This window comes from Onychostoma macrolepis, chromosome 16, assembly GCF_012432095.1.
Source record: "Onychostoma macrolepis isolate SWU-2019 chromosome 16, ASM1243209v1, whole genome shotgun sequence".
NCBI classification, from domain to species: domain Eukaryota; kingdom Metazoa; phylum Chordata; class Actinopteri; order Cypriniformes; family Cyprinidae; genus Onychostoma; species Onychostoma macrolepis.
In genome coordinates, this window is record NC_081170.1 from 10,729,466 (window position 1) to 10,753,046 (window position 23,581).

The following is a 23,581-nucleotide window of genomic DNA, read 5'->3' on the forward strand; positions in this document are numbered from 1 at the left end:
AAATTGACAACGCAGTTGATTTTCATATTTTCCCATATCTATATCAAGATATTATGGAATTGTGGAATTTTCGATTAGCCACCTTTGGACTGGAACACCAAGGATGAATGGCATTCGAGAGAAATGTGTCTTCCCTTCAAGCGTTGTAGAAAATTGTTTTGATACCAGAATTTCGATGCCAATTTATGAGTTATTTTAGCACCCTGCCAGTAATATCTAGTGATTAGGCTTGACCTGAAAATGCCACTGTTAAGACTAACTGATATTTGGCACTAATGACTATAAGGACATATTGAGACCTAAAACTGTCAAGACTCAGGCTTCGTCCAGCAAATATATTAAATTACATATTAAACAATCTATTGTAACAATATATTTAAAGATTACACAACCTTTCAAAAGTCAGTAAGATTTTTTTAAAAGAAATATATAACAAAAATAAGGCAGCATAACTGATTTCAACATTGATAAAAACGTTACTTGAGTACCAAATCTAACAGAAATTCAATATTTTAAATGGTAATTTCTTACTTTTTTACTTAAAAAAAAAATAAATAATAATTACTGACCTCAAACTTTTGAACAGTTCGTACACAAATAAAACTGAACATAATGCATTCAACAGAGTAAGATTTATATGCGATAATCTGTGTTATGAAAGCATTAAAATTCATTATATACTATCAACAAGAGCAGGTCAAGAAGAACACATACCATTTTTCCTAAGGATACAACACCACGTATTTTTGTGCTCTATACTCTCAGATGCTGTCAAGAGCATCAGTCAAAAAAGACTGCGTTTGCTCCGCCACAAGCAGTAATGTAATCTAAACTGGAAACCGCTAGGAAGAAAGAGCAGAGAAAAAAGAAAAAATGAAAATGAAGACTCCTCAGTGGTTATTTGATTGGAGCTTGATTTAAAAACACTTTCAAAGATCAAAAGCCCTCCAGAAATACAAAGCAAATCCTGTGTTTCCCTTATTTCTTTTATTTTTACCCACAAATTGATAATTAAACAAGAATTAAGGCAGAATTTATTCTGCAGAATATATTTTTGACAAAATTATTAATGCATTAGTTAATGTGCACCAAACTGTAATACCTACTTCATTACATCGTAAGGCTGTTGAAAGTTATTGTAAGACTTCCAACGCTTGTTGCCATAACAGGCCAGGTTGATTGTTTTTACATGCTTTAAACACAGTAACATCTCAAAACATGTTTTTGTGGGATTTATCAAAACAGGGACAGTAACCATCCATTCATCCATCTATTCTCCAAACCGCTGAGGATTGCAGGAATGCTGGAGTCCATCCCAGTGTACAGGAGCAGTGTGTAGGTTAAAAATGTAAACCTACATACAGGACGTAATGGCCATTGTTACAATGGATAGATAAGGCAGAAATGGCAGACAGATCAATAAGTACACAAGTCTATAATTTAGCTCAATGCTTTCTATGTGTTGTAAAGACAATTTAAGTCTCAATTTACACAATCTAAAAATCATATTTCAAAATAGTTGATCCTCTGTGTTACAATGGGAGATTGCGACTGTCAGAGGTTTATGATCCTTTTGTGCTTCTGATCATTGCTTCCATTATGGCCCATTGCTCCTGTGTGACCTAGCAAATGAAATCAAAGTAAACATACAATAAATAAAGTAATAAAAACTCCTCATTGTAAATATCTGATTGATTACAAATCACCTTTTTCAAACCATTGAACTCGCCAGCAATGGAGACGTATTCACCGCCATCCATTCGAATGATCTGTGAGGACAGAGGAGATATATGAGATGGAAATTTGTCTTTCACTGTGAAAAACATATTAGCTGCCCTGTCAGGTCTCCTAAACTTTATAAGTATAGGGCCATTACAGTAATGCGCCGGACCATATAATTCCATATTGATCTCTGGAGCACAATTTTTTTCTCTAATTCTTCACAAAATTCCCTCCAATACTCAGAGAGGGAAAGAGGGTGGAGTGAGTGCCCTTGGCTCCGTTTCTATTTGGCTGTAAACGGAGAGGCCCTGTGGGGATGATGCTAGGTGAGCTCTCACTCAGAGAGATGAAGCACTTTTCACGCAAGGTCACTGAACTCACCGCGCCTGATACCCAGCTGGCATAATCGCTGCAGAGGTAGGCGGCAAGGTTGGCGATCTCTCCAGGATTTCCCAGACGACCCACGGCTATATTCTCTAACATCACCTGCTCAAACATACCGGTGGGATCCAGTCTGCTAAAGGCACCCTTCAGAAAGATAAAGGAGAAATCACTGTAAAGCACTTTTTTTTTTTTTAGATGGATTACATAAACTTAAAAAAATATAAAGCTTTAAAGTTTGAAAATAATCCAAACGGGATTGAGTCAGAGAGCTGAACTTAAAAACCTAATCATTCAGACTGGTTTTCATTGAAAAGATCTGACAAGAAGTATGATTCATTCACAAACTGGACATCACTACTTCTCCATAAACAGACCTAGGTTTGGATGATGACGTTTTCAGAGAAGGGCAACTTAAAAACATGCACACTACCTTGGTTTTGATTGGTCCTGGTTGAATAATGTTGAATCTCATGCCGTATCTGCCCCACTCTGCTGCCAGAGACCTGTGGGTAGACCGAATCAGTCAGACCTTTTACACATGCTCCGATTTATTTGAAATCCACTTTTTGGGGACATCTGCTCATCCTATCTATCAGACATGTCCAGCACAGCTTCTAGTGCAATTATCTTCCTGAGATAGACTTTTTACCATTAGGTTTATCACACAGAGGAAGCAATAAGAAACATGGTGGCTCACGGTCAAGCCAAGGAAAATGCAATCAAAGGGCTGTTAAGGCTCTGGTGATCTTATGTACAGAATGTATAGAGCACACTTCAAATCAGAGTGTAATTATGTTGCCACTTTCCACTTCAGCAAAATAGCTTTTCGTAGGGTCCACCTGTATATAAGTGCTGTAGGGTCATTGAAAATCCAAAAGAACCAAAAAAAAAAACTATTTTATTGATTTAAAAGAAATCTATTTTAAAATGTAGTAAAAAATAAAAACACCATGACCTAAAATGAATTATTATACACACACACACACACACACACGGAAAGTATTCAGACCCCCTTAAATTTTTCACTCTTTATTATATTGCAGCCATTTGCTAAAATAATTTACGTTCATATTTTTTTCCTCAATGTACACACAGCACCCCATACTGACAGAAAAACACAGAATTGTTGACATTTTTGCAGATTTATTAAAAAAGAAAAACTGAAATATCACATGGTCCTAAGTATTCAGACCCTTTGCTCAGTATTTAGTAGAAGCACCCTTTTGATCTAATACAGCCATGAGTCTTTTTGGGAAAGATGCAACAAGTTTTTCACACCTGGATTTGGGGATCCTCTGCCATTCCTCCTTGCAGATCCTCTCCAGTTCTGTCAGGTTGGATGGTAAACGTTGGTGGACAGCCATTTTAGGTCTCTCCAGAGATGCTCAATTGGGTTTAAGTCAGGGCTCTGGCTGGGCCATTCAAGAACAGTCACGGAGTTGTTGTGAAGCCACTCCTTCGTTATTTTAGCTGTGTGCTTAGGGTCATTGTCTTGTTGGAAGGTAAACCTTCGCCCAGTCTGAGGTCCTGAGCACTCTGGAGAAGGTTTTCGTCAGGATATCCCTGTACTTGGCCGCATTCATCTTTCCCTCGATTGCAACCAGTCGTCCTGTCCCTGCAGCTGAAAAACACCCCACAGCATGATGCTGCCACCACCATGCTTCACTGTTGGGACTGTATTGGACAGGTGATGAGCAGTGCCTGGTTTTCTCCACACATATCGCTTAGAATTAAGGCCAAAAAGTTCTATCTTGGTCTCATCAGACCAGAGAATCTTATTCAGGTGTTTTTTAGCAAACTCCATGCGGGCTTTCATGTGTCTTGCACTGAGGAGAGGCTTCCGTCGGGCCACTCTGCCATAAAGCCCCGACTGGTGGAGGGCTGCAGTGACGGTTGACTTTCTACAACTTTCTCCCATCTCCCGACTGCATCTCTGGAGTTCAGCCACAGTGATCTTTGGGTTCTTCTTTACCTCTCTCACCAAGGCTCTTCTCCCCCGATAGCTCAGTTTGGCCGGACGGCCAGCTCTAGGAAGGGTTCTGGTCGTCCCAAACGTCTTCCATTTAAGGATTATGGAGGCCACTGTGCTCTTAGGAGCGTTAAGTGCAGCAGAATTTTTTTTGTAACCTTGGCCAGATCTGTGCCTTGCCACAATTCTGTCTCTGAGCTCTTCAGGCAGTTCCTTTGACCTCATGATTCTCATTTGCTCTGACATGCACTGTGAGCTGTAAGGTCTTATATAGACAGGTGTGTGGCTTTCCTGATCAAGTCCAATCAGTATAATCAAACACAGCTGGACTCAAATGAAGGTGTACAACCATCTCAAGGATGATCAGAAGAAATGGACAGCACCTGAGTTAAATATATGAGTGTCACAGCAAAGGGTCTGAATACTTAGGACCATGTGATATTTCAGTTTTTCTTTTTAATAAATCTGCAAAATGTCAACAATTCTGTGTTTTTCTGTCAATATGGGGTGCTGTGTGTACATTGAGGAAAAAAATGAACAAATGATTTTAGCAAATGGCTGCAATATAACAAAGAGTGAAAAATTTAAGGGGTCTGAATACTTTCCATACCACTGTATATATATATATATATATATATATATATATATATATATATATATATATATATATATATATATATATATATATGGGATGAACAGATACCACTTTTTCCAGTACTCGACTGATACTTTTATTTTGGTACTTGCTGAAACCAAGTACCGATACTGATATTTTCATTGCATTTGTAATTTTTTTTAAATATTGGGTACAGAAACAAAAAGAGTATGTATAATGTTAGTTGGTTAACTTCATTTATCAAATAGATACAGTCAAACCAAAATGTATTCAGACACCTACATTTCTCACATTATATTCGCTGTAGTTTATAGTTTAGTTAAACTGTGTCAGAACAAATTCAGCTTGATAATGTCAGTTAACTTTGATAGAAAGGTATGTAATGGATTACAATCAACCAAAAATTAATCAGACAGCTGTTAGCATGACAATATAATATATTAAAATTGATTTGTTTTAAATCAATAAAAATAGATTTTTGCTAATATATATATATATATATATATATATATATATATATATATATATATATATATATATATATATATATATATATATATATATATATATATATATATATACACACACATATATATATATAGATAGATAGAGAGAGAGAGAGAGCTGGGTAGTAACTGATTACATGTAATCTGGATTATGTAATCAGATTCCAAAAATTAAATACTTGTAATTAGAGTAAGTTACATTTTAACTTTGTCTGAATATGGCATTTATATGCTGTGTGGTATCGGGCATTTGGTATCAGGGCATTTTAACGAGTGCAAGTACGAGTACAGGAGCTCAGTATGGGGCCAGATACCGTGCATCCCTAATGATATTATATATATATATATATGACCCTGGACCACAAAACCAGTCTTAAGTGTCAATTTTTCAAAATTGAGATTTATAGATCATCTGAAAGCTGGATAAATAAGCCATACATTGATGTATGGTTTGTTAAGATCAGACAATATTTGGCAGAGATACAACTATTTGAAAATCTGGAATCTGAGGGTGCAAAAAAAAAATCAAAATATTGAGAAAATCGCCTTTAAAGTTGTCCAAATGAAGTTCTTAGCAATGCATATTACTAATCAAAAATGAAGTTTTGATATATTTACGGTAAGAAATTTACTAAATATCTTCATGGAACATGATCTTTACTTAATATCCTAATGATTTTTGGCATAAAAGAAAAATGGATAATTTTGACCCACACAATGTATTGTTGGCTATTGCTACAAATATACCCCAGCGACTTAAGACTGGTTTTGTGGTCCAGGGTCACATACATATACACACACATTACACATACAGTGGGTACGGAAAGTATTCAGACCCCCTTAAATTTTTCACTCTTTGTTATATTGCAGCCATTTGCTAAAATCATTTAAGTTGATTTTTTCCTCATTAATGTACACACAGCACCCCATATTGACAGAAAACACAGAATTGTTGACATTTTGCAGATTTATTAAAAAGAAAAACTGAAATATCACATGGTCCTAAGTATTCAGACCCTTTGCTCAGTATTTAGTAGAAGCACCCTTTTGATCTAATACAGCCATGAGTCTTTTGGGAAAGATGCAACAAGTTTTTCACACCTGGATTTGGGGATCCTCTGCCATTCCTCCTTGCAGATCCTCTCCAGTTCTGTCAGGTTGGATGGTAAACGTTGGTGGACAGCCATTTTTAGGTCTCTCCAGAGATGCTCAATTGGGTTTAAGTCAGGGCTCTGGCTGGGCCATTCAAGAACAGTCACGGAGTTGTTGTGAAGCCACTCCTTCGTTATTTTAGCTGTGTGCTTAGGGTCATTGTCTTGTTGGAAGGTAAACCTTCGGCCCAGTCTGAGGTCCTGAGCCCTCTGGAGAAGGTTTTCATCCAGGATATCCCTGTACTTGGCCGCATTCATCTTTCCCTCGATTGCAACCAGTCGTCCTGTCCCTGCAGCTGAAAAACTGCCACCACCATGCTTCACTGTTGGGACTGTATTGGACAGGTGATGAGCAGTGCCTGGTTTTCTCCACACATACCGCTTAGAATTAAGGCCAAAAAGTTCTATCTTGGTCTCATCAGACCAGAGAATCTTATTCAGGTGTTTTTTAGCAAACTCCATGCGGGCTTTCATGTGTCTTGCACTGAGGAGAGGCTTCCGTCGGGCCACTCTGCCATAAAGCCCAGACTGGTGGAGGGCTGCAGTGACGGTTGACTTTCTACAACTTTCTCCCATCTCCCGACTGCATCTCTGGAGCTCAGCCACAGTGATCTTTGGGTTCTTCTTTACCTCTCTCACCAAGGCTCTTCTCCCCCGATAGCTCAGTTTGGCCGGACGGCCAGCTCTAGGAAGGGTTCTGGTCGTCCCAAACGTCTTCCATTTAAGGATTATGGAGGCCACTGTGCTCTTAGGAACCTTAAGTGCTGCAGAAATTTTTTTGTAACCTTGGCCAGATCTGTGCCTTGCCATAAATCTGTCTCTGAGCTCTTCAGGCAGTTCCTTTGACCTCATGATTCTCATTTGCTCTGACATGCACTGTGAGCTGTAAGGTCTTATATAGACAGGTGTGTGGCTTTCCTGATCAAGTCCAATCAGTATAATCAAACACAGCTGGACTCAAATGAAGGTGTAGAACCATCTCAAGGATGATCAGAAGAAATGGACAGCACCTGAGTTAAATATATAAGTGTCACAGCAAAGGGTCTGAATACTTAGGACCATGTGATATTTCTGTTTTTCTTTTTTAATAAATCTGCAAAAATGTCAACAATTCTGTGTTTTTCTGTCAATATGGGGTACTGTGTGCACATTAATGAGGAAAAAAAAATGAACAAATGATTTTAGCAAATGGCTGCAATATAACAGAGTGAAAAATTTAAGGGGGTCTGAATATTTTCCGTACCCACTGTATATTTATATAGATAGTGTAATATATAAATAAATGTATAAATCCTGTCATTGAACTAAACATTTCAGCAGAGATGATATTATTATTAATGAGCTACTGATCTGAATCATCAGTTAGATAGTGTTCACCTCTCCCTGTTGTATTTTCCGCATATTTAACACTCCTTAAGGGGACAGGATCAAGATCCCCATCTTACAATTAAAATGTAAATGAAACATAGCACACACCACCTTCATTATGATAATATATGCAGCCCTCCAAGAATATATTAGAAAGACATTTGACAGGAGGACCTGATCCTCGAAGGAGACCACAGCCTGCCAGGTGAACTGGATCTAAAAACGTGTCTGATGTGTAACAGAATACATACGTGCAAAGCTTCTCCACTCCAGCTTTAGCCGCAGCACTTGGCACAACAAATCCTGAGCCACTCTCAGCATAGATTGTGGTGACGGCCAGAAACGCAGCACCTTTAGAAATTCAACAAGTTTATCAGTTTCTGGTGCTAAAAAAATGACATGGAACTAAGCTTCATATCACCTGTGACACAATAAGATGATGATAAAACACACAGTGTCGTGAAGGTCAAACTTGTTATCAACAGTATAATATCTTTAGACTATGAGTTAATGGAGTAAATGAACAGTCTGTAATCATGATGTTCAAGGAAGCAGAAAGAGGTCAAAATAATCAGGTGAGAGACTGGATGTCTGAATTTGAGAAGCTAATTCTCTCTCACACACACACACACACACACACACAAAAATGTGACTGAGGCAATGAACCAGAATCATCTTATCTTGCTTGTTGTCATCATACCCACACACATACTTGGCTCGCCTCTTATCATTGCAAAGTAAATGTACATAAAGACTAATGATGTCTTAATTTACAGAGGAGTTATTACGCTGGCTTACTGGTTACAGCCAGAAGCTGTTATCTTAACAGAAAACAAAGAGAGCAGAAAACAGCATGAATGCACATAAATTAGCCTATTATAAAAACAGGCTTGATTACCAAAACAAAATCCCACATTTTGACAACTTTTTATGCCACATTTCCAAAAGCATTGCTCATGGGATGTGCAAGAAGCCACAGGCAACCTCATTACAGCAGAAGCATCAAGACAACAGGCAGAAGAAAAACTTGGATGATCTGAATAACAATACATCTCTTATGCACTCCAAGGCTGCATTTATTTGATCAAAATTATAGTAAAAACAATACTATTGTGAAATATTATTACAATTTAACACAACTGTTTCCCATTTTAATATATTTAAAATGTAATCTTTTATTCCTGTGATGACAAAGCTGAATTTTCAGCACCCATTACGCTTCAGAAATTATTCTAATATGATGAGTTGCTGATACTTATGCAAATCGTGATGCATTATTTGACGAATGGAATGCCCAAAAGAACAGTATTAATTTGAAAGACATTTTTACTTTCATTTTTGATCGATTTAATGCATGAATAAAATAAAATAAAAAACACCTTTGAACAGTAACTAATTTTGATGTGTCCCTCAAAAACAAAAATGCACTTACATAAATTCTTCAGAACAAAAAATAAAATGATCTAAACTGTCATTTTAACAATAGGACTAAACTTCTGGATGGATGGACTTTTGGTTATACATTTCTGATTTAATATCATAGTTTACCATGTTTACATGTAAAATTAGGTAATTTTGTGGCTGTACTTTTGGAATGATGTACATTGTAAACATAGTTATTTCAAAATATTTTTACAAATCGAGGGACAACACAAAATTATTTTCAAATATGTGATTGATAGAAATTTCTATTAAATTCAAAACATTCTGTTAACTATTAAAGAATCACTAAAACAAATAACACAGATTATCAGTAATTTGGAGAAGGGTAATTTGAGTACTCCGTTTTTTTGCACTTACTGCCCTCTAGTGGTCTTGTACTCCAAATCATCTACTTCCATTCATCCAATCGAACATCCGTTTCACGTATTTATGCATTTTGCAGAAGCTTTTACCCAAAGAGCCTTACATTGCATTCCAGGTACACATTTTGGTAACACTTTATTTTGATAGTCCACTTTAGACATTCTACTAACAGTAAGTAACTTTGCAACTACATGTCAACTAGCAGTCATTAGAGTATTAGTAGACTGTCTTCTAACACTTTATTTTGATGGGTCCACAACATACAACATACTGACTATGAGCAACTTTGCCAGTACGTGTCAACTTCTTCTACTAACCCTAAACCTAACCTGATGATACACGGGGAAACTTTTTGAGCAAAGTTTTTTGGGCACTTTCCCATTGAGAATGGGTAACAAATTTCTATCTGGATAATTTAGATCGGTCATGGGCCCTGTGTCTCACCTGGTTGTACATTGATGGCAATATTGCCCAAAGTTGCCTGGCAATATTGCTCAAAAAGTTGCCCAGTGTATCATCAGCCTGAGAGGTAGTTGACATGTAGTTGCAAAGTTACTTATAGTTAGTAGAATATCTAAAGTGGAATATCAAAATAAATATTTAAATCAGTGCATTCCCTTGTCATTGCTAGCGCTCTGGCTCAACTATTTGTAACAGGAAGCCTTCTAATATCATAATTTCATAACTACTTTGCTCCATCTCTATAAAAATAATAATCACCTTTCTCAGCTTTGATGAGGCGTTTCCCGATGTCTAGCGTGACATATGCAGTGCCGTTCAGCACTATGTCAGTGATGGTTCTCCAGGCATTGGGAGAAAGTTTCTCTGAAGGAGAGATGAAGTTTCCAGCAGCATTGTTTATCACCACCTGTGGGTTGACAATGCATATCAGAAACAGTTTTGTGTATTTGGCTGAATCTATTGCATCACTGCTGTTAAGATGGAGACCTAAACCTACATCAGGCAGGCCGACGTCATTTACAAGCTGGTTAACAGCAGCCTCCACTGAAGCAGGGTCTCTAACATTACACTGGACGGCATGGACCTGAAACATGAACATTTATCAAACTCTAGGATGATGAAAACAAGTTCTTCACCATAATCTGGAATCCACACAAACTACTCTATGAATATGACAATGTTTGCATAGACTTTCTAAAGTAGAGGTACCTTGTTTCCTGTCTGTTGTGAGATTTCATCTGCTGTTTTCTTCAAAACATCAAGATTTCTGGAAGTGATGTGACGACAGAAGACTTAAGACAAATAATCGCTCAAATTCAAAGTTATTTAAGTTTTGGCTTTGCTTGTAGGGTGCATTCGCAATTATTCAAGAACTAAAAAGACCTACAAATAAAGGGAAGGTGGGTCCAAAGTAAGAAGTCTCTTTATGCTCAACAGGGTACAATTACTTGATCAGAATTACAGTAAAAACAATAACAGAATAACAATTTAAAATAACCCTTTACTATTTGGACATATTTTAAAATGTAATTTATTCTTGTGGTGGCAAAGCTGAATTCCGGTCTTCAGTGTCCTTCAGAAATCATTCTTATATGCTGATTTGGTGCTCAAGAATCATTTCCTATTATCAATATTGGGAACAATTGTGCTGCTTAATACTTTTTTTAATTTTAATTTTATTTTAACAAGAATAACTAACCTGCTGGCTATCACGCACTCTGCTCCCAGTGAAGACAGAGTGGTGGTCATGGCTTTTCCAAGTCCCGTTCCTCCTCCAGTGATGAAGGCCACTTTGTTTTTGTAAGTTCCCGGGAGAAGCATAACACCTTCAGAAGGCGGGAAGAATCTAGCTTGAGGAGGCTCGCTCTGGTATAAAGTGTTTGTCCCATTTCCAAACAGCTGTTAAAGGATGCAAAGAGGGTCGTGTTATTTCAATACATTAATTCAGTCTGGAATAAATAGAAACTGGGTGAGAGATCATAATGACAATGCCAGTTCTCTGCTTAAGTTACAGAATTATACATTCTAGTGAATGCAATAGGTCTCTGATGAAAATTCAAGTTTGAAATGCAAATTAGTGTACATTATTACAATTAAAAGAGATCCTTTCACCCAAATATAACAAACTTTGCAAGCTATTTAAAATTAAATTCTCTAAAATGCACATTATTATATTTTATATATGGTTTATTTATCTAAAGTTCCAGGTATATAAATTACTTTATACTGGCAGCGTTTATGAGATTTCGAAACTAAATTGTAAATGCATGCACAAAATCTTTAGGGCACATGGACAAAATAAAATTCTTACTCGTGCTGGTATGAAGCACTTGTTTGGAGAAACTCTATTTAACACGGTCAGTCCTCTAAGAAGCGCCATTGAATCAAATTGAATTTATTTATTTTTTTTAAAGAGAAAGCGTATTTGACCAATGTCATAACATGCAAATAACTAGTGAAGTCGGACTCAGTAACGCCTCTGACGCATTGAAATGACTCTACAACTAAAGTCCGAAAATCCCGAATGATGTCTTCCGGTTTCCGGTTTGCCGGCTGATCTGGGATCAGACACGTGAGACATTTCAACCAATAGCGTGTCGCTATTGAGCTGAGGAACAGATCTCAGATCAACCAATGGAGACACACACCGCTCTAGTTCAGTCCTGAGACATAACAACAAACGAAGCGGCCCTTTTATGTAAATGTCTGTATATTATAGCGTTCGTATGATTTGACATGTTTGTTAGTAAGGTTCGTTTTAACCTGGGCAAAATGTAGAATGTCATTTTGAGTAAGGTGGGAGAAAATAACTATTGCTAACCAGTCGGTTAGTTGACAGCGCGCTGGGCTTAAAGAATCAGGTAAACAACCGTTTATTTTTACATCAATGCTGTAAACAAACAATGTATACGGACATGTACGTGACATAATACTTTATAACTGGCAACCAATATAGAGAAAAATTTTTAAAAAAAATGTAAATATTTGGAGGTTATGTTTTCTAGCGAGTATTGCTAACAGATATGATGCAGCACTTTATGTCCCATGACACTGTGATGTGAAGACTGTATACTGAATTTGAAGATTATAACGTACTAAATTTATAACAAAACTTTGCATGCATCTACTCCAATTACAGGTAATTATTAGGAATAAGTTTATGGAAATGCTGAACGTTGTGATATACTGCAGAACCATCTTCTATCCTTCTGTAATAGGTATTAATTTGTCTTTGAGGACAACAATCTCTGATCCAGTGAGATGGGGAACCAGCTGGCTGGAATTGCTCCATCACAGATTCTTTCAGTGGACAGTTACTTTTCTGACATCCATGATTATGAATATGACAAAAGTCTTGGCAGTACGCGGTTTTTCAAAGTGGCCCGGGCGAAACATAGAGAAGGATTGGTTGTGGTTAAGGTCTTTGCGATCCAGGACCCCTCTCTGCCCCTCACCAGCTACAAACAAGAGCTGGAGGAGCTGAAGATCAGATTGCACTCCTGTCAGAACTGTCTGCCTTTTCAAAAAGCCACACTTACTGAGAAAGCAGCCATACTATTTCGACAGTATGTTCGGGATAACTTGTATGACCGTATCAGCACGCGACCGTTCCTCAACAATGTGGAGAAGAAGTGGATCGCCTTCCAGCTCCTTAATGCTGTAGACCAGGCCCATAAATCTGGTGTGCGTCATGGTGACATTAAAACAGAGAATGTTATGGTGACAAGCTGGAACTGGGTGCTTCTCACAGACTTTGCTAGTTTTAAACCTACATACTTGCCTGAAGACAACCCTGCAGATTTCAATTACTTCTTCGACACGTCCAGGAGGAGAACGTGTTATATTGCACCGGAGAGATTTGTGGATGGCAGTATGTTTACCACAGAAAGTGACCAGACAACTCCGCTTGTGGATCTCTCCAGCAATAGCCAGAGGACCAGGGGAGAACTCAAGCAGCCCATGGACATCTTCTCAGCTGGTATTCATCACCATTACATCGTTTTCAGTTTGCTTAAAGCCGATGCATTGTGACATATTTTTCAAACTTCTTTCTCTTATTTTCTTTTGATAGGTTGTGTGATTGCAGAGTTGTTTACAGAGGGTGTCCCACTCTTCGACCTCTCACAATTGCTGGCTTACCGTAAAGGACATTTCCAAACCGAACAAGTGCTGATGAAAATTGAAGATTGCAGTATTAGAGAACTGGTAGCATTTCTATTCATATGAGATTTTAGATACTTTGTATTATTTCACTTTAGCTTTTACAAATGTTTACACTACCATTCAAAAGTTTGGGGTTTGTAAGTTGTTTTTCAAGTTTTTGAAAATGCTTTAAAGTCTCTTATGCTCACTGAGACTGCTTTTCTTTGATCAGACATGCAGTAAAAGCAGTAATATTGTGAAATATTATTTTACTATTTTAAAACAAAATTTATTCCCATGATGGCAAAGATCGGTTTTCAGCAGCCATTACTCTGGTCTTCTGTGCCACATGGTCTTTTAGAAATTATTCCAATATGCAGATTTGGTGCCCTAGAAAAATTATTCTTCTTCACGTTGAAAGTAGTTTTTGGAAATCATGATAGCCTACTTTTTCCAGGATTCTTTGATGAATACATTGGTCAAAAGAACAGAAATCCTTTGTAATATTTTTAATGTCTTTACGGTCACTTTTTATCAGTTTAATGAATCCTTGCTGAATAAAATTTATTAATTTCTTTCAAAAGATCTTGCTGACCCCAGCCTTTTGAATGGTAGTGTGATTTATTTAATAAGTTATTAAATGCATCAATTATTATACAAGTACGGTAATATGATACTAGGGAGTACTCTGTATAATTTCATCCACTCTATGCAGGTTGCACAAATGGTGCAGCGAGAACCGGAAAATCGTCTGACAGCTGAAGAATATCTAAAGCAGCAGCGAGGCAAAGCTTTCCCAGAAATCTTTTATACTTTCCTTCAGCCCTACATGGCTCAGTTTGCGAAGGAGACCTTCCAATCTGCTGACGAAAGGGTGTTGGTCATTCGTAAGAACCTGGAGAACATCCTCAATAACTTGTGCAGTGGCGGGCAGACGGGGAAGACTGAAAAACAGGAGAAAGCATCTCAGGAGCTTAGTTTATCCAAGGAACAAGGGCTTGTGGTACTGGTTTCAGTGATCACATCCTGTCTTCAGACACTTCGTTTCTGCGACTCCAAGCTGGCAGCGCTGGAGCTGATTCTTCATCTGGCAGGCCGGCTGAATGTGGAGATACTGCTGGACAGGATTACACCTTACTTACTGCATTTCTGCAATGACTCTATGCCGCGCGTCAGGGCTGAGGCCGTCCGCACACTGACTAAAGTGCTGGCACTGGTCAAGGAGGTTCCTCGCAATGATGTCAATATCTACCCGGAATACATTTTACCTGGTATTGCCCACTTGGCCCAAGATGAAGCCACAATTGTCAGACTTGCTTATGCAGGTATTTTAGTGCTAAAACAAATGCTGGAGTGAATGGTTTCTAAATTGCTGTGTCTAAATTGCCCTTTTTAAAAGTGTAAATACTTTAGTTTTCACAATCCAATCGGTCTCTGATTTTAAACAAGACAAATCATTTGAGAAAATAAATAATTTAAATTGGAAATACTTTAAATAAAAATAAATACTTCAAATTTAAATGGGTCACAAGTAAAATGGATTGTGAAAGCCATTTCATATGGACTTTGAATATACATTTATATAATTTAATGCAATTCCTTATATTACGGTTCAAAAATTTGGAGTCAGCAAGATTTAAAGCAATTCATAGTTTTCTGCAAGGATGCATTAAATTGTACAAAAGTGATAGCAGTGACATTTAAAATATTATGAAAGATTTCATATTTCAATTAATGCCAATTATATATAAAATAATAAAGCAGTTTTAAACTTGTAATAATTTTTCACAATATTACTATTTTTACATTATTTTCAATCAAATAAACAACCTGGGTGAGCAAAAAAAACAACATCTTACCGACCCCAAATATTTGATTATTATATTATATTATAGAGAACATAGCACACTTGGCAGAGACAGCGCTTCGTTTTCTGGAGCTGGTGCAGGAGAATAATTTGAGCTGTGAACAAGACCTCAATGGAGAGGACACAGAAGAAATTCTTCACCCCAATGAAAACTATGATTCAGGTAAATGTCTGCCCTTCAATGAAACTCACTTTTATGGTAGTCTTAAAAAAAAAAAAAAAGGTTCATAGATATTGTCCGGATAAATCCCAATGTAAGATCCAAAGTTTTGCGCTACAGTAATAGCCAGCTTGCATGGAAACACTCTAATGCGGTCATTAAAATGCTGTGGATATGATCCGTCCCTTGTCCAAAGAGCTGCAGGCCTTGCACGAGATGGTTCAGCAGAAGGTGGTGACTTTACTGAGCGACCCTGAGAACATCGTCAAACAGACGCTGATGGAGAACGGCATCACACGCCTCTGCGTGTTCTTCGGCAGGCAGAAAGCCAATGATGTCCTTCTCTCCCACATGATCACCTTCCTCAATGACAAGAATGACTGGCACCTCCGTGGAGCTTTCTTTGACAGCATAGTAGGTAGGTTGCCATCACAGTCACTTCATATAATATCAAACAGTCACTCACAACATGTAACCAAATCTCCTCCTCCCTGCAGGTGTAGCAGCATATGTGGGCTGGCAGAGTTCCTCCATCCTGAAGCCTCTTCTGCAGCAAGGCCTGAGTGACGCTGAGGAGTTTGTCATTTATAAAGCTCTCAATGCTCTCACTTGCATGTGTCAGCTGGGGCTACTGCAGAAACCTCACATCTATGAGTTTGTCAGTGATATTGGTGAGGCAAATTCTGCTCTCTTGTACGCCGTTGTATAATGTGCTTCATAATTATTGTGTATAATTGTTACTGTTCCACAGCTCCTTTCTTGTGTCACCCCAATCTGTGGATCCGCTATGGAGCTGTGGGTTTCATCACTGTTGTCGCTCAGCACCTCAACATCGCTGACGTCTACTGCAAACTCATGCCTCATCTCAACCCTTTCATCACACAGCCTATTATACAGGTGATTAGTCACAACTACTCGGAATAAAATTCTCCTTTTGTGTTTCACAGAAGAAAGGAAGTTATACAGGTTTGTAACGACATGACAATTTTCAACTCTTTTTCTGCCTTTGGACAGATTGATAAGGAGATTGTGTTGCTCAGTGTGCTGAAAGAACCCGTAAGTCGTGCCATCTTTGACTATGCACTGCGTTCCAAAGACATCGGAAGCCTCTTCAGACACCTGTTACTCCGCCAAAAAAAGCGCAACGGCTCCATCCCAGAATGCCCCGTTCCTGAGGATCCCGCAATTGCCCAGCTGCTTAAGAAACTTCTTTCACAGGTCAGGGGGAAAAAAAAAGAAAACAATTTTTAGTTACATTTACATTTTTATTACTATTGATTTATTTATTTTAATATTTAATTTAATTAATCAGATTTCTTTGTGCAAAATCATTTTTAAGTTAGAAAATAATTACTTTGTCTAGTTCACAACAGATGTGTTCTAAAACATAGCACTGACCCTAACCCTAGTCCTGAGTAATGACATTAGAAGATAACGAAGATATTCATAACAAAATTAATATACATCTTAACTCCCCACCCCCCAAAGCATCCAAAAATACAATTATACATGTAAAGAAGTTGTTATACAAAGGCTAAGACAGATATATTCACATCCAAAAGTGCATATATATGCGTGTATATATATATATATATATATACACACACACACACACATCAATCAGTAGAGTGAGAGGTATTTTTTTTTTTGCCTGTGCCAATATTTGGTTATTTTTCAGAAACTGTATAAACGGATCCCAAATTTTATGGTAGTCCTTTAGTTTGCCCTTTATATTGTAGGCTATTCTTTCTAATACAGTATAATGTGCCAAATCTTTCAACCAGTGGTCAATGGATGGACCTTCTATGTTCTTCCAGTAGAATGCCATCAAACGAGTAATGACCGATTAATAGAAGTGTTGTTTCAGGAACAATAAGGCATGTTGCCTTGACTTATGTCACTTGTATAAATTAAGTCAAGTCGTATCATGTGATTTCTGTCAGGGGATGACGGAGGCTGAGGAGGACAAGCTCCTAGCTCTGAAAGACTTCATGCTCAAGTCCAACAAGGCCAAAGCCAACATCATTGACCAGAGCCACTTGAGTGATGGAGGACACAGTGGAGTCATTGATCTCGGTACACTGGGCATCACTGGCCGACAGGTGGACCTCATCAAGCCCAAACAGGAGTTTGAAGACAAGAGAGGTGCGTGACACACTGTCTGCATTCATATTTACTGTTATTTGAGGATATGTATACTCTTCTCATTGGGTTGCCATTTAAAATTAATGTCTTTAATTTTCATTTGATTGCAGACTTCATCCCTTCTGCCTCTGGTATATTGTTTAGATCTTAAGCAGCTGAGCTCTGTTTGAAGTTATAATCACTCACTTTGACTAACTTGGAGGCTTTGTGCATCTAAATCTGAGAATTCTCGATAACAGGCAGATGTGATGTGGATAGATACACTGTTTTGCATGACAGCTCATGTTGGCTTATAATGCTTTTTTGTTGCGGTCAGTTTGTTACAAACCAGTGGTAGTACTCTCAGAGTGTTCAGTATGGCTGCTGGTGACTGAATTAGTTCATTCATAAAAGGTCAGAATCAGAAAGAGCATTTATTGCCACACAAGGAATTTGTTTTAGTGTTATAAGCTTCTAGTTTACAGAGACCACAACGACACACAGACAATTAAAATAAGATGAGTCTATAAAAGGTTATAGATTTTCCAGTATACACTAGTATTCAAAAGTTGTTGTTTTTTTTAAGAAACTGATATTCTTATTCCGCAAGAATGCATGGAAATCTCAAGCGACAGATTTAATGTTACAAAATATTTCCATTTCAAATAAATGCTGTTCTTTTAAACTTTTTTTCCCCCATTAAAGAATCCTGAAATAAGCACCAAATCAGCATATCAGAATGATTTTTACAGGATCATAGTCACAAAGACTGTCTGCTAAACATTCAGCTTTGAGATTATAAAATACCTTAAATTTAAAAATATTAAAATCGAAATATTTCACAATGTTACTGTTTTACTGTATTTTTAATTAATAAATGTAGCCTTTGTTAGTCTTTCAAAAACATTAAAATCACCAAAAAAATAAAATTATTACTTTAGAAGGGACCCCATTCCTATGGATAAAGATATTTTTATTCTTTCTTAATAAATTTATACTTTTAGTCCTCACACACTTTGGAGTTGGTTTAAAAAAAATAAATAAAAATGAATCTGGGCTTGCAAAACTGCAGCTATAGATGATTTATTTGCTGAGAGTTAATGATCTTAACATATTGTATAGCCCTCTTCATTTCTAGTGTATTTGGGAAATAAAGTTTTCTGTTTGCCACACTTCTATGAAAATATTTACTTTTTGATCTAATGTTGATTTACGTATTATGTCATTGTGCTGACTAAATCAGTTGCCTGATTTCTTTTACACGTGTCAGTCCGCATGTTAACACATTAACTGAGCACAGAGTGTTTTAGAAACCAGAAATATATCTTCTATCAGAACCACTTTTAAAATAGGTACATTTTATCTCTTCTTGCAGCGCGCAAACACACGAAACAAGACTCCAACTTGAACGAAGAGTGGAAGAGCATGTTTGGTTCTCTGGACCCTCCCAGCTCGGCACAGACGCCCTCGACGGTACCTAATGTTCTAGTTCCGAGCGGTGGTGGGGAGCCCAACGGAACTCTGGCCGGAGAGCGCCTGCGATCTGAGAGTTCCTCACAGACTCTTAACCTCCCTCATGTTCCATCCTCAGCCCAGGTCGACCGCTGAGCCGACAGTGTGCTATCGTCCCTCCCCTGCTCTTTCTCTGCCCTCTCCTTTCAGCCTCTTCCATCAGCCTTCCCCCACCCACCCACCTACCTACCTTTTTTTAGTGTGCATTTGTCCGTGTTGCAGCTTTGTAGTCTGTAAAGGCTCTGAATCATATCAGTTATCTGATATTTTCCATCATTTTTGTAGTCTGTAAAGGCTTTGAATCATATCAGTCGTCTGATATTTTCCATCATGTTCGCACAAACATGCAGGAATGTGATGGATTTTCCCAGATTAAATATATTTGCATGTTCTTAATTAATACTGATGGTAATGACTAAAATCTCTCTTAAACAACTCCCCGTTGCTCTGCAGATTCCTGAAAGTGGAGCCGTGCAGTCCAGGAAAACCACGGCGCTCCCTACCATTCAAGTGGTACAGTCTGTAACTGGAGCGTCCACGTACCAGCGGCGCATCACCACATGCAAGGCAGAGCTACAGCAGCTGGTGCAGCAGAAAAGAGAGCAATGCAATGCAGAACGCATGGCCAAACAGATGATGGAGAGTGCAGAGTGGGAGAGCAAGCCTCCACTGCCAGGTACAGCAGTCACATGTCACCTCACTAAGACAAGTACATTGTGTGGCTCTCTAGCCTCTGCTTGCTAGATCTTGTATAGAAATCATCTGCAGCTGACTTTTGTTGACCCCTTTTTTAGTTTTTTATATTTAAAATGCAAAGACATTTTAATTGGGAAATAAAAGCTAAAAGTACCTTTTACTTGGGTTATGTAAATGATTAAAAAAAAAATAAAAAGGATTTGAAATGTTCTGCAGTATTATACATTTTTGTAATGAAATCATTAGAAAAATGCTGCTGTTCATTATGCTGTTTGATATCACAGAATATCACTGTAATATATTATTAACAGAACCTGGGAGTGGTGATTATATATAAAAAAAAAAAAAAAAAAAGTTACTGACAAACTGTTAATGTATGTTTGATGTTCAAATTCTGAATATCATGAAGTTGTTTTAAAAGATAGGCTATTGCTCGTTAGTGGCTTTTTTAGAAGGGCGGTTTTACTGTGGTTGATCTGCTAGAGTTGATTAGGGTTTTCTAGCTTGTTTGCCTCACACAGGTTATTTCCACTGGTAACCGCAGCTGTTATATTGCAGGGTGGCATCCAAAAGGTCTTCTAGTGGCCCATCTCCACGAGCACAAATCTGCCGTGAACCGAATCAGAGTCTCCGATGAGCACTCCATCTTTGCTACATGCTCCAATGATGGAACTGTAAAGATCTGGGACAGCCAGAAAATGGAGGGCAAGACGACCACCACAAGGTGGATAATATCTATACAATGTCGATAAGTTGTCTAGGTTGTTGTTTTACTGTTATGTGAGCTGAAATTATTGAAAATGCAAACGTTTCAGGTCTGTATTGACGTATTCTCGGATTGGAGGCCATGTGAAAACACTGACCTTTTGTCAGGGGTCACATTACCTTGCTGTTGCATCAGATAATGGTTCCATCCAGCTTCTTGCAGTGGAGGCAAACAAGCCGCCCAAATCACCCAAAGTCCAGCCCTGTCAGACCAGGTGTGTGCAGGTTATGTAATTCCACTTGTAGCATCCTGAATTTGTGTGCTGCCGTACAACGGTAACAAAGGAGTAAATGAAGACCATCACACTCAGGTCAGTGTCACTCAACCAGTCAGATCAGTGAGCCTTCGAGTCTCTTCCAGGTTCCTGGACCCAAAGGATGAGGGCTGTGCGGTGGACATACATCACTTTAACTCAGGGGCACAGACGGTTCTGGCCTATGCCACTGTGAATGGCTTTTTGGTGGGTTGGGATCTCCGCAGCAATAGCAATGCCTGGACTCTCCGCCATGACCTGCGCCTTGGCCTCATTACTTCCTTTGCTGTGGACATGCACCAGTGTTGGCTGTGTGTGGGTAAGAGAGCTGCTTAGTTTGGGTGGTGTTTCATGGTGCTGGTACAAGCAAGTGAAGCAGACATGTGTGCCGATCAAAACCCAAATTACAGAAGAACGTTTTCTGGAAATTCCTATACCATTATAGTGATTCACAACGTTTGCGGTGTCAAGCTTGGACTTATTTTATGTCCTACTTACACAGGCACAAGTAATGGCACAATGGCTTGCTGGGATATGCGTTTTCAGTTGCCAATTTCCAGCCACTCCCACCCAGCCCGAGCGAGAATCAGACGCCTGCTGATGCATCCACTCTATCAGTCTTCTGTCATTGCAGGTAAAATGTCTCTTATGATCACCAATGCTACATTTATTTGATCAAAATATTTTTAAATACCATTACAATTTAAAATGGCTTTTTTAAAAATATAATTTTAAAGTATAATTTAGTCCGGTGATGGAAAAGCTGAATTTTCTCAGCTGAAATTTCTAATATGCTGATTTGATGCTCAAGATTCTCAAATGTTGAAAACAGTTGTTCTAACGAATAGAACGTTTAAAAAGAACAGCATTTATCAGATTTTATTTTTTGTAATTACAAGTCTTTACTGTCACTTTTGAGGAATTTAATGTATCCTTTCAGAATAAAATTATTGATTTCTTAAAAATATATATAGAGCATGTTTATAAAGGTTTTCTCATTCTCTTCAGCTGTCCAAGGTAACAATGAGGTGTCCATGTGGGATATGGAGACCGGAGACAGGAAGTTCACCCTGTGGGCTAGCTCTGCACCTCCGCTTTCAGAGATGCAGGTATGTTGTCACTTGTGCATCACAATACATGCTCATAATAATAAATAAATTCCGACTTGCCTGCTGTCATTACACTGGAATCTGTTGTTCTCTACAGCCCTCTCCTCACAGTGTTCATGGGATATACTGCAGCCCTGCTGATGGCAATCCTCTCCTACTTACAGCTGGATCTGACATGAGAATCAGGTGAGGCTAATTAGCAAACTAATCACTATGGACTGTTGAGGGGTGATGATTTAGCAGGTTAGAAGGCATCAAGGCTTGTTTGAATCCAATGTTTGCACAACAACCTGTTTACAAAGACTACATCTACATTAATGTAAAATGTTTCATATTTGAAAGCGGCATTTTCGTTTCCATTCAAACGATTTAAGCGCTTTCCAAATATCTCCAACCCTCAGTTGAATTTCAGATGGTACCTTCATACAAAATCAGCTGCATTCAGATTTAGACACAACCAATATTTCCACATGCAAATATCATTAATTGGGCGCAAAAGTTTTACATTCCCAAGGTTATGAGAGCATGTGCAGATATATTGAGCATGTATTTGAGTGTGTTCTTTATGATATCTGCAGGTTTTGGGATTTGGCCTACCCTGAGAGGTCATACATCGTCGCAGGCGGTGCAAACGACTCGCTTCACTGTCCTTCTGTGTTCTACAACCGCAAGATCATAGAAGGAACAGAAGTAGTACAGGTCTGAAGCTCATTTCCATCTGATTTTCTGTTTTCTGCACATTTATATTCGGCTGATCTTCACTTCCATCTCCCTTCAACCTCAACAGGAGATCCACAGTAAGCAGAAAAGCGGATCCACTGAGGACACACCCCGCCGTGGCCCAGAATCCCTTCCTGTGGGTCACCACGACATCATTACTGATATTGCGACTTTCCAGACCACCCAGGGCTTTATAGTTACCTCCTCTAGAGATGGCATTGTCAAAGTCTGGAAGTGAGAGAAACCCTGTGCCAAGATGGGACACCGTTAAATGGACATCCGATCAAGTGCACTGTAAATTTAAATATAATGCCAACTAATATAATTAAGTCATTTAGGATCAAATCCACTTAAAAAAAATGAAATGTAACTATATAAAACCGTGAAAGCCAACAGTTTGTGTGTGAACAGTTTTCTCTGTATGTTTTTATTTTTCTGTGCTTTATGTGAATATCAAGATCATACAATATGATCACACTGCAGAAAACAGGACATGGTGAGCTAAAACAGTGTTTCACGCAGTAGTTACACTTATAGTGTTATTTCTGCACAGCTAAACCCATGTAGTTTTGTTTTGAGGCATGGATGAGATCGAAACTTCCATTATAATCACTGTGTAATAGTTATGGATATCACTGAATAAATGTCATGACATATATGTATTTGCTTTTTTGGTGGAAAACCAAACATTGAACATTGAGCACAGCATATTTAGCATTGTTTCAAATGAACATGAAACGAAAATGAC

The 23,581-nt window shown here is 38.2% G+C and overlaps 2 protein-coding genes across 5 annotated transcripts; one reads left to right on the forward strand and one right to left on the reverse strand.

Annotated features, from left to right (window-relative positions):
- Positions 1-613: 613 nt before the first annotated feature.
- On the reverse strand, positions 614-11,999 carry decr1 (2,4-dienoyl CoA reductase 1, mitochondrial). Its single transcript, XM_058745764.1, has 10 exons — positions 11,795-11,999; positions 11,183-11,382; positions 10,693-10,750; positions 10,481-10,567; positions 10,243-10,390; positions 7,968-8,067; positions 2,537-2,609; positions 2,104-2,250; positions 1,707-1,769; positions 614-1,622 (listed from the first exon to the last, which is right to left on the reverse strand). The coding sequence occupies exons 1-10, from the start codon at positions 11,861-11,863 to the stop codon at positions 1,563-1,565; spliced, it is 1,005 nt and encodes a 334-aa protein (XP_058601747.1). The 5' UTR covers positions 11,864-11,999; the 3' UTR covers positions 614-1,562.
- Positions 12,000-12,105: 106 nt separating this feature from the next.
- On the forward strand, positions 12,106-23,491 carry pik3r4 (phosphoinositide-3-kinase, regulatory subunit 4). Of its 4 annotated transcripts, none has more exons than XM_058745760.1 (21): positions 12,106-12,344; positions 12,702-13,462; positions 13,556-13,689; positions 14,342-14,951; positions 15,522-15,656; positions 15,850-16,071; positions 16,151-16,324; positions 16,405-16,550; positions 16,668-16,871; positions 17,597-17,798; positions 17,909-17,929; positions 19,153-19,373; positions 19,743-19,965; positions 20,544-20,709; positions 20,801-20,965; positions 21,112-21,323; positions 21,507-21,638; positions 22,013-22,113; positions 22,211-22,299; positions 22,692-22,812; positions 22,901-23,491. In XM_058745760.1, exons 2-21 carry the CDS (start codon positions 12,745-12,747, stop codon positions 23,069-23,071), a joined length of 4,167 nt encoding a protein of 1,388 aa, XP_058601743.1. In that variant the 5' UTR covers positions 12,106-12,344; positions 12,702-12,744; the 3' UTR covers positions 23,072-23,491. The 4 variants fall into 4 exon arrangements, with proteins under 4 accessions (XP_058601743.1, XP_058601745.1, XP_058601744.1 ...); XM_058745762.1 differs by having other exon boundaries at positions 19,153-19,250; XM_058745761.1 differs by lacking the exon at positions 17,909-17,929.
- Positions 23,492-23,581: the final 90 nt, after the last annotated feature.

Coding starts and splice junctions, on each gene's coding strand:
- decr1 (XM_058745764.1), bottom strand. CDS start 11,863: ATGGCGCTTCTTAGAGGACTGACCGTGTTAAATAGAGTTTCTCCAAAC. Junction 11,383..11,794: donor AGTGCTTCATACCAGCACGA/GTAAGAATTTTA, acceptor ATCCTTTAACAG/CTGTTTGGAAATGGGACAAA. Junction 10,391..10,480: donor ATGACGTCGGCCTGCCTGAT/GTAGGTTTAGGT, acceptor GTCAACCCACAG/GTGGTGATAAACAATGCTGC.
- pik3r4 (XM_058745760.1), top strand. CDS start 12,745: ATGGGGAACCAGCTGGCTGGAATTGCTCCATCACAGATTCTTTCAGTG. Junction 16,072..16,150: donor TTTCTTTGACAGCATAGTAG/GTAGGTTGCCAT, acceptor TCCTCCCTGCAG/GTGTAGCAGCATATGTGGGC. Junction 20,710..20,800: donor GGCAAGACGACCACCACAAG/GTGGATAATATC, acceptor CAAACGTTTCAG/GTCTGTATTGACGTATTCTC.